At 44.3% G+C, this 20709-nt stretch overlaps 1 protein-coding gene across 1 annotated transcript in view; it reads right to left on the bottom strand.

Annotated features, from left to right (window-relative positions):
• DHRS3 (dehydrogenase/reductase 3) overlaps positions 1–20709 on the bottom strand; it is a 47381-nt gene that overhangs the window by 8076 nt on the left and 18596 nt on the right. The window contains exons 2-4 of the mRNA XM_074218407.1: positions 7029–7172; positions 4934–5053; positions 4372–4610 (exon numbers count right to left, since the gene is read on the bottom strand). Of these exons, the coding sequence (XP_074074508.1) occupies positions 4372–4610; positions 4934–5053; positions 7029–7172 (503 nt within the window). The remainder of the gene's footprint in view (positions 1–4371; positions 4611–4933; positions 5054–7028; positions 7173–20709) is intronic.

The raw sequence follows: 20709 nt of genomic DNA, 5'->3' as shown, positions 1-20709 counted from the left end.
GGGGGGTGGCTAGGTGGCGCAGTGGATAGAGCACCGGCCCTGAAGTCAGGAGGACCTGGGTTCAAATCTGGTCTCAGATACTTAATAATTACCTAGCTGTGTGGCCTTGGGCAAGCCACTTAACCCCACTGCCTAGCAAAAACCTAAAATAAATATAGATAGATAGATAGATAGATAGATAAACAAATAAATAAATGATGAGGTTAGAAGCCAAACTTCATGAAGAGTGTAGAGGGTCTAGGAGAAAGTGGGAGAAGGAGAAGGAGAAACCCCAATGATAGACAGTCTTCTCAAGGAATTTAGCCACAAAAAGGAAGGGTGATCTGGGATGGAAGATCAAAGGTCAGATCGAAGGAAGGAATTTTATGGATGGAGAAGACACATTCATATGGCATGTTGGTAGGAGTCAATAGATAGGGAGAGACTGATGTGGGAATGTGGGAGTCAGAGGGGGGCAGTCTGCTAGAATGGGAATCAAGGCCACCTACAGAGAGAAAGAGGTTTGTTTCATATTAAATGGAAAAAGGAGGAGATAGTGAAGGAAAGCACTCAAGTTATGTGAAATAAGGAGGAGGTACAAGAGGAAGCTCCCAGTCAAAGGCCTCAATTTGTTTTTTGGGAAATGTGAGAGGAGATACAACTGAGATGGTGGGGAACGTGGACAGTTTCAGGAGGGATGGCGGCATGGGGAAGACTCCAAGGAGGTGCCATGATGTGGTGGGAAGAACAATGACTCTAAAACAGAGGGTCAAATCCTACACTCAGTCTTGCTCCCTGTGATATCTTAGACAATTGCTCAATAGCCCATCTTTGGGTCTCTTCAGAGTTCTTCATTTTTGGGCAGCCAGATGGCGCCATAGTGGATAGAGTGCCCACTCTTCAGTCAGATATAGACTCATCTTCCTGAGTTCATTTGTGGTCTCAGACACTTCCTAGCTGTGTGACCCTGGGCAGGTCACTTCACCTGTTGGCTTCAGTTTTCTCATCTGTAAAAATGAGCTGGAGAAGGAAATGACAAACCATGCCAGTATCCTTGCCAAGAAAATCCCCAAATCATATTTTCAATATGATTGAAAAAAATCCAAAAGTGGTCCCTTCTAGCTTGGAATTTTCAAAGTATGATACAGTGGAACAAACACTGAATGTGGAGACTGATGATGGTGCAATGGGTCAAGCACTGGACTTGGAATCAGGAAGACCTGAGTTTAAATTTGGCTTTAGATGCTTAATAGCAATGTGACCACAGGCTCCTCCTCAGACTACCTCCTCCATTTTTTCCTCTTCAAATCACTGAAGGGCAGTAGTTTTGAACTTGATGGACTCAAGGTTCAACCTTGTTCTAAGCATAGGATTCTGTAAGACCCCCCTCTCACCTCATTTGACTTCCTCATCCATGAAAAGGCTAAAAATCAAAACTCATAGGCCCAAAGGGGAAAAAATCACCTGGTCATTTTGGTCAAGGGTGCCCTCTGAACTGTCCCATCTTCTGATGCTTTGTGAACTGTCCCTTCTTGTATAAATGTGTACTGTTAATATTACTAGTATAGGTATTATGACTGTAAATATTACTGGTATTAACGTGTTAAATAGTCATAACTCACACTTAGAGGTTCTTTGCTGAGGGGGTTCACCTCCCCATGTTCACAGACACAGAGTCTCATTTTAGAGATGAGAAAACTGAAGTCCCCTTTAGATGACTTATAATAATAGAAATAGTGGCTAACATGCACAGGGTTTGAAAACTTTACATTTCTGATCTCATTTGAGCCTCTCCATTGTCCTGGCAAGTGGGTTAAGCATCAGGAAACTGAAGCTTAGAGGCTTTAAGTAACTTGCTCAGTCCATCAATATGCATTTATTTAGTCCTGTTATGGACTGAGTGGTGGGGATACAATTAAAGGCAAAACAAACAAAGACAAAAATTTACAAAGTCAGCAAGTGTCTGAGGTAAAATCTGAACTCAAGTCTTCCTGATTCCATGTCCAACTCCCCATCCATTAATCAGCCTAGCTGCCATTCATGTGTTTGTTGCTAGAACAGGAAGTGTCTCCTTTCCATTTCCCAAAAGACAAATTGAGGCCTTTGCTTGCTCTTCTACCTCCTCCTTATTTCACTTAACTTGAGTGCTTTCCTCCCTTATCTCCTCCTTTTTTCATTATTTGGCCTAGGAAGTTCTTTCTTGGGGGGGAAGGAGGGTAACAAAGCCCCTCCATTCTACAATCCCCAAAGAAACTGAAAATTATAAGGGGCGGCTAGGTGGCGCAGCGGATAAAGCACCGGCCCTGGAGTCAGGAGTACCTGGGTTCAAATCTGGTCTCAGACACTTAATAATGACCTAGCTGTGTGGCCTTGGGCAAGCCACTTAACCCCATTTGCCTTGCAAAAACCTAAAAAACAAAACAAAACAAAAAAAATCCCCTGAAAATTACTAAAATGGCACTGGAGGGGTTGTAAGGTAGCATATGGCAGGCTGTGACCCATAACAGATGAAGAATTACAAAGAAGGACAGGAGGAGAGGCAATCTAAAAAAAAAATGGGTAACTGAAAAAGAAAATGGGCTAGTCTTGTGGAGAAGTGAGGTGTATCTAAGACATAGTTCCATTGGTCTATCTGTGATGTCAAGGAAGTAGGAGAAGGTCCCCAGTATGTAGGAAGGATGCCCTGGAGCTAACAAAATGGGAGAATGGAGAAAAGGGTCCTCGGAGAAGGAGCGAGTGGGGACAAGCTGTGACCTGTATCATTGGAAAGAATACTCAGAAGCAGAAAACCACATGTCCCTTGGAGGATCCTGGATAATTAGCACCTCAGCAGGCTCTTCTGAAGTCCTGCCTAGAGCAGCTGAAGACCATGAACAGTGGCTTGCTCCGCCAGTTACTCTCTGGAAGGAGGTTTTCATTAAATACAGTTGGTCTATCCCTCCTCATTTATTCATCACGAGACAGCACGGATTCAGGCCTGTAAGTCAGTAAGCAACTGTTGCCCACCAGGGGGAAAGGCTCATATTTCTGTCGCAAAAGGGTAAGAGGGCAAAGAGGTGGAATTCTACCTGAGAAAGGGGGAAATACAGCAATAAATCTGATTTCCAGCTCCAATTTGTCACTGTGCATTGTGAGATCAGAAGAATGTCCAACTTGCTTATGAGAACCACCCATTCTCCAGTTCTTTCTTTGTAAATAGGAGTTAATGGAGTTCCATACTCAGGAGATGGCTGGTCATCTGTAGAACTTGGTCACCTGCTGTCAAGCCTCAGTTTGACAGATGGCTGCTCTGGGCTTCCAATATCAAATGGACCCATGAGCTCATTGATTCAGGTGCAGACTGGAGCCCATCCTGCCTCAACTCTTGTCTATTTGCCCCTCAAAATCCATCACAGGGGCTTGCCAGAGGTCTTCCTTGATTTCTCCTGACATCTAGCTGGAGAGGAGGGGCCTGGTTGTTCACCAACCATTCCCTTGTCCTTGATTCAATTAGCTCAGCTTCTCTGCACATCTTATGTTTCCCTTCATGGATCTTCTTTTGGGGTTCTTCACTGGTGATATACTCTGACCTGCTTATACTCCTCTCTAACACTAAGCTTAGATTGTCCTTTAAGGACAATCACATCAAGTCTGCTGTTTCTGGGAAGGATGAGGCAGCATCCCTAGGGCTCTATTTTCCCATCCAGTTTAGAATACTCCATGCAATACAAATATATTTAAGAAAACTTGAATAGCAACGTGTTGTAAGAAGTTCTCTCTTAATTAGATCAGGGGCCAGCACCATTGTTGGTGTATTATCTTCTTCCATTACTGAGATTCTCAATCACCTTTTAATCATGAACCTTCTTTTAATAAAAATATTGATAACTGTAGATCAATAGAATGAGTTTCCTTTGTAATCTCATGTATTTTATGAATTCAAGAACATTATTCTGAGGAATCCATAGGTTTTGCCAGACCTTACAGTTAAGTACAAAAAGGTGAAGAAGAGAAGGAGAAGAGAAGCAGCATTCATTAGGCATCAATTTATGCCACAGTCTGTGCTGATAAAGAGCTTTATAGCTATTATTTCATTTGACCCTCACCATAATCATGGGAGTGAGGGGCTGTTATTATTCCCATTTTAGAGATGAGGAAACTGAGTCTATCAGAGTTGAGGTGACCTGCCTAGAGTCACAAAGTGAAGGCAGTCTCTGAGGCTGAATAAGAACTCAAGTCTTCCTAGAGACTTAAGAACCCTTGCTTATTAGAATGTAAGCTCCTCAAGGACAGGCATTGTGTTGTCTTTGTATCCCCAGGGCTTAGCAGAGTATCTGGCACATAATGTCTAATAAATGCCTTTTCATTTTCCTTTTGGAAGTAAGTGAGAATACCAACTTCATCTTTACTCACCTGACCCTCATTCCCTGAAACATCTCTGTGCTAGTGTGGAAGGGCAGGACGGTGGTGGCATTGACCCCTGGGCAGTCCAGAAGGCCCAGAGTCAGGCTCTCCATGAAGGCGAAGGAAGATGCTTTGGAGGTACAGTAGTCAATGGCTCCGGGGATGGCTGACAAAGCCAGGACTGAGTTTAGACATACAATGTGGCCATTCTGGAGCTCGAGCATCCGGGGCAGGAAGGCCTTAGTGGTCTATGGTAGAAACAGGAAGTCAGCCGGAGGGGTACCCCATGCTTTCAACCCCCTAGTACTCATCCTTTTTTCCCCAAAGGACAGGGAGATCTATAACATCTCTAGGAATTAAGTCTTACACTTAAGGACTTGTCTGCTTAGTGGGGCCAAAACCAATCAATCTTAAAGACCCAAGATCTTCCGGCATCATTGGTTGGATCCAATTCCCACTGGCCTGGTGATTTCACCCTCCCCTCCTGGAGTTATTCTCAGGGAAGTTGAATCTATCCTAGCAAGAAATAGTCACAGTCCTTGCCCAGATGGGCTCCGGCAGCTGCTCCTACCCAGAATTGTCCAAGTGTGTTGATGTGCTGTGACTTCAAGAGGGCATCATCATCACTGTCCATCAGACTCTTCCCATGGACCACAGCGGCATTGTTGACCAGGATAGTGATATCCCCTACCTAGGAACAAGGAAAAGAGAGCAGAGCCGAGTTAAAACATTGTGACATGAATTCCTTTGCTGTAGCCAATCTGGGCACACCCATTACCCTTTAAATGAACACATCACTTCCCACCTCCAGGTATTACATAGGTCACCTCTCATGCACAGAAAGAACTTTTTTTACACAGATCACCTCTCATGCATAAAGAGCATTTCCTCTTTGTTTCTAATGATTATGAAATCCTTCTCTTCCTCTGAGACTCAGCTTACATCCCCTGGATGCCAACCTTGATTGCTCTAGTTGAAATGATTGCCCTCCTCATATTACCCTAAAATATTTCATTTGGTTCTATTTTTTTTTTTGCCCCATTGCACAGATAATATGCTTATTTTCCTTTGAACAGATTGCAAGTTTTTTGAGGGTAGGAATTATATCATTGAGTGCAATTCAACAAGTATTGATTATTCAGTACTGTGCAAGACCCAAGGCTGGGCAATGAAGGGGAGGTGACAAGGACAAAAATGAGGCAATTCCTGCCTTCAAAGAGCTTACATTCTTAGGTGGAGGGAGAGTGTACATAGATAATATTGATTAATTGTACCTCTAGAATGCAAATTTCTGGGGGGGAGGAGCTGTTTTGCTTTTATAACTTCCTCTATTTATCAGGCTTATATTTATCCTATATATACATAAATATATATATATGAGAAATATATTCTATATTTCTCACAATGATCATTTAATAAGTTTTCTGTAATTGGAATCCTGACAATGTGGTAGTTGGGGTTTTTTTTTTGAGGGGGGTGTAGTAGACAGGATCTGGATCTGCTGTTTCATCTCTAGAGAATATAAGTTAATACTTTTTGAGAGTTGCCTCAGATCTGAGATTTAAATGACTTGACCAGGGTTATACAGTGTTTCAACCTAAATCATCCCGACTCCAAGTCCAGTCCTCTACCTGATACATAATAAATGCTTAATAAATTGTCTTTGAATGAATGGACCTTTAAGAACTAAGCCAGTGGAGAAAGGATTTGGGAAAGGAATTGATAAAAGAGAATGATCTAGATTTCTTTGGGTGCTTCCTGTTCATGGACATTGACCGAGGTATTGTTACCATAATTTTCTTGGCAAGGAGACTGAAGTGGTTTGCTATTTCCTTCTCCAATTCTTGCTTATTTCCTCCCATAAATTCATCCTGGGGGATATACTCAATATGCTTGAGTATTTGTTTTCTCCTGATATTGAAAGATTACCAGTGGAGCATTCAACCTGTCTACCTGTCATTCTACCCATTGGGACCCACTCACCTTCTGTATTATACATTTCCTTGATGACATCCTTTAATATTCTGTTCTTAATCAAATTTCCTTATTTGTAATATATTTCTATTTATTCCTTCCCATCACACTCTCCTTTCCCTTTATGAAGTAGGGCAGCTAGGTGGCAGTCAGGAGGATGAGAGTTTGAATCTGGCCTCAGACACTTGACACTAGCTGTATGGCCCTGGACAAGTCCTTTAACCCTGATTGCCTCTCATCCAGGGCCATCTCCAATTGTCCTCATATCTGGCCACTGAAGCCAGATGACTCTGGAGGAGAAAGTGAGACTGGTGACTTAGTACAGCCCCCCTCACTCACACCCCCCTTTCATGTGCTTATCATTGCATCACCTCCCTGATGTCATGATCTTCTTCAAGAATGAAGGACAAACATTATTATTGTTACTACGATCTACCCCCAGGAGAAACCCTTCCCCCACCAGTTCTTTCTTGGGGGGAAGAGCAAACATGATGGCCTACATCACTGGCCCCTTGGGTCCATCATGGGATTGAACCTGGCCATCCATACTGAGTAAGGCTCTCTCTGAGGTCAGATGCTAGTGAAGGCAGCTCTTTTCAAACACCCACAAGATTGTCTATCTCCCATGGGAACTCAGCCTCTTAGTCTGATCTAGAGACCAGCAGCCTTCTTCTCCCTCCTAGGCTCCCTACCTTCTCTCGAACAGCTTTTGCTGTCTGGTAAACTTCTTCTCTGTTGCCCACATCACAGATAAAATAGTGGCATTCGGTGCCCATCAGCCGGATCTCTTCTGTGGTTTCTTTTAGGCATTTCTCAGTTCTGCCCCAAAGGATGATCTGAAAGTGGAAAGAAATAGAAAAATCAGACAAAAAAAATCAAAACCAAGTTTATGAGGTAAAAGGCTAACATGAATCAGCTAGACCACATATCACTTCAGGTAACCATAGCACTTTGGGATTTACACACATCTTTTCTTTTGATCTTCACAACAATGTTTAAGAAGAAAATACCATTGCTACCACCATTTTACTGCACTCAGAGTTTGAATGAATAGTTGAATGAAATTACTTCCTTTAAATAACTCTCTTCTTGTCCTCCCCTCCTGGAGTTATTCTCAAGGCAGCTGAATCTATCCTGGCAAGAAATGGACTCAGCCCTCTCCCAGATGGGCTCTAGCAGCTGTTCCTACCCAGTGTTTCTACCAGATGTACCTTTTGGGCATTGAAGCTGATCCTTTCTGCCCCACCTCCTAATGTAGCCTTTTGCACGTGAACTTGGAACCCAGAACTTTCTAAAAGCTCACTCCTCTCTATGGCCTTACATTGCCTCTAATTCTATGATAACTCAAGGAGAGGTTACATTGAAACCTCTGAATCTGCTCAACAAACCAGTAACATAATTTTGGGACAATATTCACCTTTTATGAGATAAAGATTTCTGAGCCTGGAATCTGAAATTATCTTGTCCTTATTTATTCAATCCCCTTACTGGTCTATAGTAGGCAACTTTCTTAGAGCCTCATTGACTCAGAGGCCTTTATTTGAAAACAGGGTCTAATATAAATTTTTTTAAAAACCATAGTGAATCTGGGATTCTCCCCCTGTTGCCCAGTCATTAAATGAGATTTATTTCTACTAATTAATCTGAATCAATGAGCTTTAACTCAATGAAGAATAGTGACTAGTGAGCAGAAGTGAGAGAATCAGCAGGCAAGAAAGCAGACCTTCTCTGTTCCTCCAAATGATTCAGGTTTTCCTTAGGCCAGCAAGCCCAGTTGTGGCCAATGGAAATTTAAAAGGACCAGAAGGTCCTGTAGGAAAAAACTGGCATGTTCCTGATCTGTGCAATATCCTGTTTCACACAGCTAGTGATAAACTGTGATTGTTCATTACCTTAGGACTGACAGAAAACACAAATGGATTCAAAAAACTTTGGATAAATTTATGAAAGACACTGTACTAAGTGGTTCATAAGACAACCAGGGCCCTGGGTGATCTCCACCCCTATACCTTCCTATGAAGGGTCATTTGAGACCTCTGTTAATGGACCCGAGATCTGAGCCAAGCTCAGAGGACATTTGAGGTCCCTTCCAGATGGTCACAGTTGGCCCAAGCCACATCCAACCTTTCCTTTGGTCTTTGGAAGCAGAGAGACAAAAAAGCATCAGGTCTCCCCCACCCCCATCCCCATTTCCCACAGTGCCAACACACTTAATAAGGTCTCTTGACTGATAGGCACACACTGGTGCCTCTGAGGGCAAGGGCTCAAATGTTACATAAATTTGAGCTCAGGTCTCCCAACTCCCAAGTTTAGCATTTTGGAAAAATCCCCCATTGAAGTAGTGGGGGCAGGAATGAGAATAATACTTTGGAGGTATATCAGCATAGATCCACTCGGAAAAGTTTAAGTATAAGAAGGCTATGTGGATATTTTTTTGCAGGGATAAGACTAAATGACTTTCTTAAACTCTTAAGTGACTGAAAAACCAATGAAGATACCAGATGAGATAATAATAGAATTCCCCTTTCCCATCATGGCAGAAGGTAGGAGACAGAATTTTTAATATTACCAGTCACTCTATCAGATAATTTGGTTTGATTTTCACAAGGGAGGACTTAGAGGAGGGGGAAGAGTTGAAATGACTGTGATTAAAAGACATTTATGAAATATATATATATATATATATTAAAAAACAAAGATTAAGTCGCTCTCAGGATGAGAAATCACTTCTCTACATCTGGAGAATTCATCTCCCCTTTAAACTGGTACCAACTCTTCACAAGAACTTTCTTACTCCTGTGGTTCTCCTGTACCTGAATTGAAACTTTTTACCTACAACTTGACTTTAAAATTTGTGGAAAAATCATCCAGCCTAGGGACTGTCTAACCAGCTGAAAGAATGTCTGGGAAAGGAAAAGAAAGGCACAGAAAGGATTCTGGGAAGAAAATCAAAGTGTTCAGCAGCCTGTGATGGTCTTTCTCTGACACAACCTCCATAGTCAGGGAAAGAAATCAAATGGGAGCCTCCATCAACTCTGTCCTCACAGTGATGGAGTATCACCATGGGTCAGTAGATGAAAGGTGTTTTGCAGGGCTTTTGTATGGAGCTACAAGCTGGTAGAGCTTATAGATGATGAGTAGTGGGAAGGCAGAGATATTGGAGTTCAGATATTTCTGAAAATATGAATGGGGTGAGAGGTCCCAATATGATTTAAATTGTGCCTTGGTTTACCCATCTGGTAATTAGAGGAATAATTTTCTTTGAATGAAGAGAAGTGAGAGTTTGATTGGTCTCCATAAATCTAAGATATGACTGTCCTTCCTGGTTTATCCTTTCAGCTAAGGATGGACAGGGAAGTTTAGAGAGAAATCCAAAAGCCCCCATGTACCCCAAACCCTTTGTATTTAATATAAAATCCAATCAGGCTAAAGTGTGTACATATGATTTCTCCCAGTAGACTGCAAGCTCCCTGAGAGCAGGGACAGTCTCATTTTGACCACATAGAGTTAGGGAAAAGGATTGGAGAAGTGATTTCATCTATAGATGAGGAAACTCCTCTTACCCACATGGGTCACCACTTTCTTTGTGACCTGGGATGTTAGAAAGTTGCCAAGGATCTTTTCCAGTTTACACAGCTAATATGTGTCTGAGGTAAAACTTGAACTCAGGCCTTCTTGACTGTAGGGTGGGCTTTCTCTCTACCATACTCTTTTTGGCTCATCTGGACCCAGATGGCTCAGAGGAGAGTGTGAAGCTGGCCTTCCCTCACTTAAATCCAATTCATTTGCACGTTATGGCATCATCGCCCTGATGTCATGGTCCTCTTTGAGAACATAGAACAAAACAACCCTACTCTCTGACTCATTGTAGAAGTTCAATAAATGCTACCTGTGAAGAAGTGACCACAATAAAACATCTAGGTGGGGGAGCTTTGGGGCTTGCCTTCTCAGAATCTGTTTTAAATCTTTTAAAATTGGGGGGGGGTAAGAATTCCCCCCCTCTGCCCAGCCTGTATTGTTCTGCGGGATGCATGGGCCATACAAGAAGGACCAGACAGGTAGGTCATCAGGGAGGGAAATGGAGTAAGGACTTGGAGTCAAGAATTTCTAGTCCAAATCCTGTCTCTGACAATTCCTGGATGTGTGACTCTGGCTAAGTGGCTTGACTTTTCTGTGCCCCATCTAAAAACGGAGGGCTCAATGTTGGTTGCTTCCAGTTTTAAATCTATAACTAAAATAGAAGGGACACATGTGATAGGGGGGGCTGGTAATTGAAGATTAAGAGGATCACAGCTAGCCAGTGCTTAGCTCGGTCTTCTTTCATTAGACCCATACTTGCTATCCAGTCTCAAGCTGAAGGCTTTGTAGGGGTTTGGGGCGGGTGATGGAGGGACAGGGCAGGGTGGAGGCGGGGTGATGAGTGTCCTCTCCTGAATCTGAAAAGGGGAGCATGGGAGCAGGATGGGGAAAAAGAAAAGATCTGTCCAACTTTGCTCCTCTCTGGCTTACAGACAGGGTCTCACTGGCAACTGGGCTTCAAGTTGGGGCGTTGCTGGCAGCCAGAGAGATCCCAGCGAGAATCCTCATAATAGACTCAGACACAGGGACCTTGTTTCTTTGAATTCCCATTCATTCAGGTTATTTAAAGGGGTGGGGAGGGAAGGGGGAAGAGAGAAAATGTAATCTCTCTTCTTGGACAGGTAGCTGCCAAGGCTGGATCAGGTCCAACTACTGTCTCTTTGCTTCCCCCAGTCCCTTCAGCCACCATCCTGGGCGGATGGGCATCTCCCCCCACTATCCCCCCCACAGCCCCTTCCTATATTCAGGGCCTCTGCACCTCCCCCCTGTCCTAGATCCCCTCTCATGAGAGCCCCGCTCTTCTTTCAGAAAGTTACTGACCAGAAAATTGGGGAGGGCAGCATCCCAGCAGGGTGGGTAATCCCTTCGGGGGGGAGGACAGCCCTGGGATTGGGGGGGCTCTTTGCCCCATGTGACCTCAGAATGACCTCATTCAAGGCTGACTAGTATCACGGAATGGAGCAAAGAGAATAGGCTTTCCTTGCCCTCTTCCACCCCTGAGAAAATCAGGGATTTGCTGGGGGGGGGAGGGGAGAGGACAGGAAGAGAGAGATATATGACTCCTTGAAACTTAACCCTGATTAACTTTCAGGACAGGGATAGGCTGAGATTTGGTGGGGAGAGGTGGTAGTCAGTAGCATGAGATCTACTCTTGAGTTTAGTTTGTACACAAAAGTTAACAGCTAGGGAAACCGAGGTCCAGAGTAACTGATCAGGGTCCTGCGGATAACTCCATCCTCAAACCCCAGCACCTAGGCTTTTCCCCACTGTTTCACCATGGTTCTCTTCTAACTTCTAAGTCATTTGACAATCACAGCTTCATATGTTGTAACTGTAATATAGTTACAGCCCAAGGTCAAAGTGCATAGAGTTGTGGTTACACTAAGAGATTTAAGGGATCTCAGAGGTTGCAGTCCAATTCCTTCATTTTACAGATGAGGAAATTGAGGCCCAGAGAGATGAGGTTACATGCTCATGATCTTTTGGACTCCTGGTTATTCTGAATTATTATGTGTGTCTATCTGTCTATATATCTCTATCTCTATCTATCTATCTATCTATCTATCTATCTATCTATCTATCTGTCTGTGTCTCCTATCAGTCTTTTTCTCTTCTCACTCCAGACTTTAAATTCTTTAAGGGTGGGGAACATAATATATATATATATATATATATATCTTTGTAGCCTCAACCTACCACAACTCTTTCATTTCTAGAGAGGATTTAGGTTCAGAGGCACCAGGTCCCACTAGGACATAAACTAGGTTGTCTCAGGGCAGATCTGTCCCAGGAGGAATATTTGGCGACCATTGGAATCAAGCCTCTTGGCAGGTCTTTGGTGGGGGAAACTTGTACTCTGGGCATCTGAGAGAAAGAAAAATGCTTTAAATTTAAAAGAAAAAGAAAAGATCTAATCTAAGTATCCTAAAATCACAAGTGGCCACAATTTTAGTTGTTTTTTTTTTTAATGGAGATCTCATCTCCTTTTACCCTCTCCTATGGGATTAAGTTAACAAAGCCCAGTCTTGTGGACAAAATGGAGAAAACAACATGGTCCAGGGCATGGTATGCTTCAGTCTAGGTCAGGGGGTGGCAACAGGTGCTGATGAGGCTGGGGGCACTTGAAACTGCTTTCAATGGCGCCAAGCTTGGCTTACTAGAAGACAGGGACAATTTGGAACAGTTGAGTCTCAGTTCTTTCTATATGGATCCTTCAGAGTTGAACTTCCCCTGGAGAGAAATAGAGGAATTCCTGATCTACCTTGGATACTTGAACTAAGACCGACCTGGAGCATATGGGAGCAAGAGGCCAATATGGAAGTTTCCTTCCTTGGTTCTAAGGCTAGATGTTAGTCAATGTCTGAATGTTTTCAGGGGAGAACCTGGGATGGGACAGAACCCAATGATGGTGTTTAATGGGATGGTCCCAAGCTCATACTTGGCACCTCTAAACTCAAAGCTGAGGATCTGAGTAGTGGGCCCTAATGATTATATTAATCAACTAATACTCTCCAAGGAGCTTCTGCCCTCAGTATTTCATTGATCCCCCACTCTTCTCTCTATCTCCTCTCCCTAATTTCTCCAGTTCTCAATTACCTTGTACTTACTTATTTGTGTTACGTTGTTTCTCTTCAGTACAAAGGAAACTCTGAAGGCAAGGGCTAACTACTCTGTATTTGCTTATCAAAGTGCCTAAAATGGAATAGTTACTCAATACAATTTGTTGAAATGTATTATATTGTTAGTAATTTAGACAATTCTTTTCTGGTTTTCCCTTTCCCTTTGAATTTTCTAAGTTCATTATGTCACTACGTTTAGGGAATTTCACACATGTATATAAATATGTAGCTACTCTCTCAGGGCAGCTAGGTGGTGCAGTGGTTAAAGCCCTAACCTTGAAAGCAGGAGAACCTGAGTTCAAATTTGACCTCCAACACTTGATGCTTATTAGTTATGTGACTCTGGGCCAATCACGTCACCCTGATTCATGTCTGGCCACTGGACCCAGATGACTCTGCTGAAGGCACAGCATTCCCTCACTCAAATCCATCTCCCTGATGCCATGGTCTTCTTTGAGAATGAAGGACAACTTCTCCCCGCCCCAACCACAATCCGAATGTCTCTTCCAGCTTCAAATAGGATAGCGGTGAGAGAGGTCCCCTCCAGATCTAGGTCTATAGTCCAAAACCTTGTGAAGCAGATAATTCAGGCACCATTACAGATGCGGAAGCAAGTGATTTGTCCAAGGTCACATAGGTTTAAGTGTCAGGCACAGGACTGGGCTTAAGGTGCAAGAAGAGGCCCAGTTTTCTAATAGAACTCAGGTTACTTCCTGGATAGGAGCTGGGGGAGGGCAAGGCAGAGAAGCAATTTCTTTCAAAGCACAGGTCAGGGAGCCCCTCTCCTCTTGGGCACAGAATGAATTTCTGTCGGCCTCCTGTGGCTTCGGCTTAGCACAGGAGAAATAGGGGGCAGGCCAGGGAGAGGAGGGGGTGTTCGCTATTAACAAGTCCCCAAGTGGGCCACAGAACTGTCCAGTCTTTGAGGCTTGAATGGGCAGGGAACAAAGGAGAAGCCCTGGGGACAAACAATGCCAGGAACTGGCTTTGTCCTGGCAGACCAGACCAGTAGGGCTCTTCCAAGGATGGGGGAGGGGAGGGGAGGTGATGAGGGAGGGCCCTACAGAGAGAGGGAGGAAGGAAGGGAGGGAGGGAGGAAGAAAAGCAAAAAGCATTATAAACCCATCTGGCTGAGCTTTTCAAACGTTCCCCTTGTGTTTGCTTTGATGTTTGATGTTCCCAGAAAAGTCCCATCTCCTTAAAGGTGCAGCTGGCCTGCCTGGCTCCCTCAACATCCCTTGGTCTTCCTGCCCCTTGGCTTGTCTCCCTACACACAACTTGGCTTCAAACAAAAATGGACATGGCAGGACTCAGGAAGTGATGAGGACACTGAAACTCTTGTGGGAGAAAGCAGTCGTATCCTGAGAACTGGCCAATAGGAAGGGAAGACCTCCATGAACAAATAGGGAGAACATAGGACAGGGTTCTTGGCTTGAATTTGTAAAGGAGAAATATCATGGTCCTAGGGGGATCACAGGATCCTGGAAAGAACCCTGGAGGCAGTCTTAAGGATCATCTACATTTCCCTCCACCCCATTTTACAGATAAGGAAACAGATTAGTCTTTACTTTTCAAGCCAGTGGTCAGAGGAACAAAAATCACATAACTTAGCGACAAGAAAAGAGAGGAATTAAGGAGACATAGGTTCTAACCTCTGTCTTCTGTATGACTTGTTCTAGGATTAAGGACAAGTAATCAAACCCAAGGTGGAAGGAGAAACTGAAAGGCAGTAAACATCATTCGACTAAGAACTGTCTAAAAATAGTAGGCATTTAGAGAGTCCTCTGATGACTGGAAGAGAAGGTGGACTGGCCATGTGACAAGGGCAAGGCTGAAGTATCACGTTGGTGGGGCACTCTGTTCCCATGTCTTGCTATTGACCGGACTGTGCCTGGCTCCCTCCTCCTCACCATGGCTTCTTAGAATTCCTATATTCATACAAGGCTCTGCTCCCACAGCTAGTGTCTTAGGCCACCAAATTATCCTGTATCTATTTTGTATTCACCTATATTTGAACATTTGGTCAATCTTCATTGATTGCAAGCTCCTTGAGGGGTAGGGACTGTCTTCATTTATGTATTTGTATGCAAGTTACCAATGTGTCAACCACATAGCAGGAGCTTAATGAATGTGTGTTGATTGTCGATTGATTTGGTTATTAAAGTCAAGAGAATAAGAGTAAAATAGATCCCCTAAGGTGAATTTATGGGAAAGGGGAAGTGAGAAGAATCTCATATGGTGGGAAAAGATGATTGGGCATTAGAAAGAGTACACATTCCCACTGGCGAAATCATAGATCCATCTAAGTATAGAACCTCTTTGGGTCTCAGTTTCTCTACCATAACCAATCAATCATAATTTACTAAGCACCTACTATATATATTAAGAGATTAAATCAGAGGAACAAAAATGATATGAGTCTTTCTTAAAGTTTTTGGAAAAGGATGGTGATACCAAGGCCAAACACCCAAGACATCCTAATCTACTACTTAGTTCTGATTTTTCTAGTCATGTGATGGATATTCAGAAATCTCTCTGTGGTGGAAAGATTTCCAAATCTCTGTTTTGGAATCAAAGGATCCAATTTCAAATCATCACTTTGCTACCTGTGGGACTTGGGTTGTCACTGAATTTTCTAGGTCTCTAAATAAATAGGGTTAGTGGGGTAGGGAGGGGGTTGGATTAGATGATCTCTACCATGCATTCTAGTTCTAAAATAAATCTGTGCTCACCCTATGAAGCTTTGGGCCACTGACCATTCTTTGTTACCTGAGTTTTCCCAATTAAAGAACTAACCTTTTCAGGCTACTGAAGGTTGCTTGATGAATACAGATCTGCCATACTGCAGACTTTTCTACTTTGGAGGTACTCTCAAAATGAGGACAAAGATTGGACAGGACCTACTCTTACCAGAGTGGCTCAAAAGACCATGTATACTTTTAATTCAATGCAATCTAAGAAGCATTTATTAAATAAGCATTCATGGTGTATCAGACATGATACTCTATGCTAGATCATATAAAGAAATAAATATAAACTTAGAATCCCTGACCTCAAGAGACCTTTATTCTATTGAGATCCAGCATGAACACAAGTTTTAAAAATCTGAGATAATTCTGAAGAGGGAGGATATTGGGTTTGAATAGGATACACATAGTCCCTGAGAGGACAAGTTGGGGAGAAGGACCTGGGACTTTATGAGCTAACCATCAGTCATAGTGGGCAAATGGTGTTTTGACTTCCGTCAAAACTTGAATAAAACTGGAGGGGGGTTAGGGGCACAGGGTCAGAAACAGACAGAAAGAGGAGAGAAACAAGAGTGAAATAGAGATAGAAACAGACAGCAATAGAAGATGAGAGAGAAAGACAGAGAGATTTAAGAGAAACAGAGAGAGAGGGAAAGAGAGTTATTTAGAGAAAATTTGATAGGGGGAAGGAAGGAGAGAGAAAAAGAGACAGAGACATATAGAGAGAAATAGAGGTGTATATTTTTGGGTCTTTGCAGGTATCTCAAAGCAAAAAACACAGATTGAAGTTGATGGATGCAATCACCTCTTCAAGGAGGGAGGGTAGTTCCCAAGGTCTACTTTTGCCCCAACTTCTCATCCTCATACTTGTTCAGTAACATACATAATCATCAACTCTTTTACCTCTTTATCTAAGTACTTTCTTTATCTCAACTTTGATTTAAATTTAGAGATACAGGATCAATCAGAAAACCTCAACAGTACACTTAAACTGTGCTGAGAAAAGAATTGGAGGAAGCCAGTGGTTATCTGTACATACACAAAACTGAAATTACGGCAAAAAGCCAAACTTCTGTCCAAATGCTAAAAATTTTCCTAACTAGGGGCCCCAACTTTATTGTGATTGTACTAACTTTTCATCTATGATATAAATTTCATAAAGCAGAAGAGAAAGGGACCACATGGACCTATGAGCCCCTAGAGTAAAAGCAAGTTGTCATAAAAAAATATGACTGATTGGAGGATAGAACTCTAAACCACTCACCCTCCTCCAGAAAGGAGATAGGTAAGGTCTGGGAGGTATTCATCTCTGGACATTGCCAGAAAACGTAGGAGGCAAAAGGATGGAGTACCAGTTGGTTAACTCTTCCCTCCACAGACACCTACCCATTATGTTAAATCAACAAATTCTACTGTTTGATTATATTTTTAGAATATCTTGTTAGTGTGCCAGAAATCTTGAGTCAGAAACTCCATCTCTAATTTTCTTCATTCTTCTGTGGTTATTTTCTACCTTTTTCAGGTTGTCTTCCTTCATTCCCTTTCCTCATGCCCACTTCAGATGGTTATCTGCAAGTGGATGTCTCATTTTGAAATTAAATTTAAGACAAAGGGTTGCCCTAGATAATGGGTCTAGAACTCTACCAGTTCCAGACCCATGATCACTAAGAGAGACTGGAGGGAAAACCTTTGGTGGTTTCTACCTCATCTAAGCAAAAAAACTCTTTTTTGGAGGAATAGGGGAAGAGGCAGTAGTAGCTGAAGGAATAAGGAAAGATCTTTATAGGAGGTAATGTTTGATTTTCTGTAGATAATTAACACTCAAGGATCTGGATAAGGACCCTGAGCTGGTCCAGTCAGTGCAGCTGTCAAAACTAGGAATTTGCAAATTTTTCTGATTCCTTGGAAGGGGCTCCGGACCCCTTTTCCCCATGTACCACCACAAACAACCTCCTCAGATAAAGCAGGCAGAAACAGTATTCCATAGTCCTGCAGGGGATCAGTGTTAGTGCTATGAGAAACTGTCTGTGGACTCTTTGGAGAATTGTCCTAGGAGCCAAGCTTTGTGAAAGGCTGAAGCTAAGAGCAGTTAGCTGATGAGAGTTCAACTCAATTGGACAACTATCTGATGAGGAGCTACTACTGTAGGTGCCAGACACTGTCTTTAGAAAGAGAAGGAAGGAGAAAGAAGGATGAAAGGAGGAGGAGGAGGAGGAGGAGGAGGAGGAGGAAGAAGAGAAGGAACAAGTTTATAGAGCAGGAGTTCTTAACTTCTTTGGCAGCTTGTCAAAGCCAGTGGATCCTTTCTCAGAACTATGGTTCTCCCCGCCCCCAATAACTGAAGGAAATGCTAAATTTTATCTATTAGTTTGTAAAAAGAAAGACCTTGTTTTCCCCCCATACAAGGTCACAGACCCTCTGATATCTGGATGCCCTGGCATAGAGAACTAAGAGAAGGGGGTCCAAGAAAGGGCCCTAAAAGGGAAACCCAGAGCAATTCTCTAAGACTCTAAAGGGGAGAGAAAAAAGGTGCTAAAGTGTCCTCTATTGATGAAATCACATCACTGGGTTGTCTTTATCTTTGTCTCTCTGGTCTACCACAGGGCCTGGTGTTCAACAAATACAGGTTGAAGACTGTTTAAAGGTGTTTACAGTCTGCCCCCACCTATCTTTCCACCCTCATCATACACTATCCTCCCCAAGGGCACTTTCCAAACGGACTGGCCCTCCCACTCTCACCTCCACTTCTCAGTCCTGGCTGGTTCCCAGGACTCCAATACCCAATGAACACCCTCCCTCCTCACCTGCCTGCGCCTAGGAAGTCTCTCCTCACCCCCACCCCCACCCCCATCTCATATTTCTCTCCTATTGATTTGGCATCTGTCTTTTGCCTTGACCTGTAGTTTCAACCCCCTTTCCACCATGTCAGTGGGCACTTTCCCATCCCCGGCCAGTACTCTTTAGGTTCACCCTCTGTGGACACCACCAGGCTGCTTTGGGTCAGGGGTTCTTTTTTTTACGTCATAGACCCCATTGTTGGCCAGGGATGGTAGGGAATAACTTCAGAAGCATGAGGAACAATTGAGATGGCATTTAGGACTCAAGATTTCTGGTAAGCAGAGAAGATATTCTCAAAGTGGAATCAAACGGTAGAATCTGTTGATTTCACGTAATGGGTGGTGTCTCTGAGGGAAGGGCTGGTGGGCTGGCACTCAGGCCTTTTTGGACAGCTCCAAATCCAATTTTAAATGCTCCAAAGGCAGATCACTAATTAATATGGAGTCCTTATCCACCTATATCAACAGAGGCGGGAAGGTGGATGGGTGAAGCCACGAATGCCAGGCCTCTTTTCTGCAGCCTCTTCCCCCCATCAGAGGGTCCCCCTTGGGGGCCAGCTCTGCATGAAGGCTCCGAGGTTCCCCCGGACATTCCCCACGCTCTCCCGTTTATCCTCGGCCCCACCACAGAAGGTGCCCCGAGAGGGGTCCCTTCTGATCCCCAGCACCCCTTCTGGAGAGCGCCTGGCACCCAGTAGGCCCTTCATAAAAATCACGTCCTACAGGTGGGCTGATCGGCTGGGAGGGCTGATGAGGGCCCGGCAGCCGGCTCCAATTACGCGGCGCCCCCGGATCGGATCCTTCCAGGGGGCCGAGGCCACCCCGGGCCGCCCACCCCGGGAGGGGGCGGCAAGAGGGAGCGCGAGAGCCGGATCGGAAGCGGAGACTCCCTGGAGGCCGCCAGAGCTTGCTAGCAACGGGGGGCGGGGGGCCCCCCGGAGCAGGGGCAGCGGCGCTCCCTCCCCAGAAAGCCGTAAACAAATGTGATGACGTCACGGGGAGCTGACCTGCCGCTGACCCCGGGGCTGCAAAGGAGATGCAAGGTGCCGGCCCCCTCCCCGGCCGGGCCGGCCCCTGGCCCCGGCAGCCCCTGGCCCCGGCAGCCCCGGCAGCCCCGGCAGCCCCGCAGCACCCTCCGTCTCCTCCCGGCTCGGCCATTCTGTTTCTGTCTCGCTGTCATTCTATCTCTGTCCTTCTCTGTCTCTCTCGATCTCCTCTCTGGCTGGCTGTCTCTGACATTCTGTTTCTGTCTTCTCATTCTGTCTGTCTGTGTCTCCTTTCTCTCTCTCTCTGGATCTCCTCTCTTCGTCTATCTCTACCATTCTGTCAGTGTCTCCCCTCTCTGTGTCTGTCATTCTGTCTCTCTGTCTCTCTTCGGTCTCTGTTTCTGTTATTGTCTGTCATTGTCTCTCTGGATCTCCTCTCTCTGACTGTCTCTGTTTCTCCTTTCTCTCTCTTTCGTCTCTTTCTGTGGGTCTCTGTCTAATTTTCTATGTGTGTCTCTTCTGTCATCCTCTGCCTGACCATCTCTCTATGTCTCTGTCATTCTGTCTGTCTTTGCCTCATCTCTGTATCCCTGTCTGTCTCTACCCAGGTCTGTGTCTGTTTCTGTCTCTCTCATATTCTCTCCCCCCACCCCTGACCTCCCTTTTACTCGGTCTCTTATCTTGTCTTTGGCTCCTCTTATCAGAAGAAGGTGAGCTCCTAGAGAGCAGATGCCTGGTTTTTGCCTTTCTTTGTATCCCCACCCCTGGAAAGGTGCCTGACCCACAGCGGAGTTCAAAAATGCTTCCTGACCATTAGGATGGTAACTTAGGCAAATTATTTTCATCTCCCTATGTTAGATGGAAAGGTTGGATTAGTGGCTTCTGAGGGCCTTCCCATCTCTAGAGCTAAGATCTTCCATGGGAAGGGGGCCTTCAGACTAATTCTCTCCTAGGTCATCCATGGGGCCCTGGGAACATGCCAGCCTGAAGCAGTCCATCTCACTCTCAAGAGCAGTTTGGGGCTGGGAGCTCAGGAATCCCTTACACCCTCCCACCCCCCCACTGGCACCAGGCTCTATGGGAAGCAGGGCAGTTCCCCCTGCAA

This window comes from Macrotis lagotis, chromosome 1 (genome assembly GCF_037893015.1).
Source record: "Macrotis lagotis isolate mMagLag1 chromosome 1, bilby.v1.9.chrom.fasta, whole genome shotgun sequence".
Taxonomy (NCBI): domain Eukaryota; kingdom Metazoa; phylum Chordata; class Mammalia; order Peramelemorphia; family Peramelidae; genus Macrotis; species Macrotis lagotis.
The sequence above is the reverse complement of the archived record's forward strand: the minus strand, read 5'-3'. Positions and strand labels throughout refer to the sequence as shown.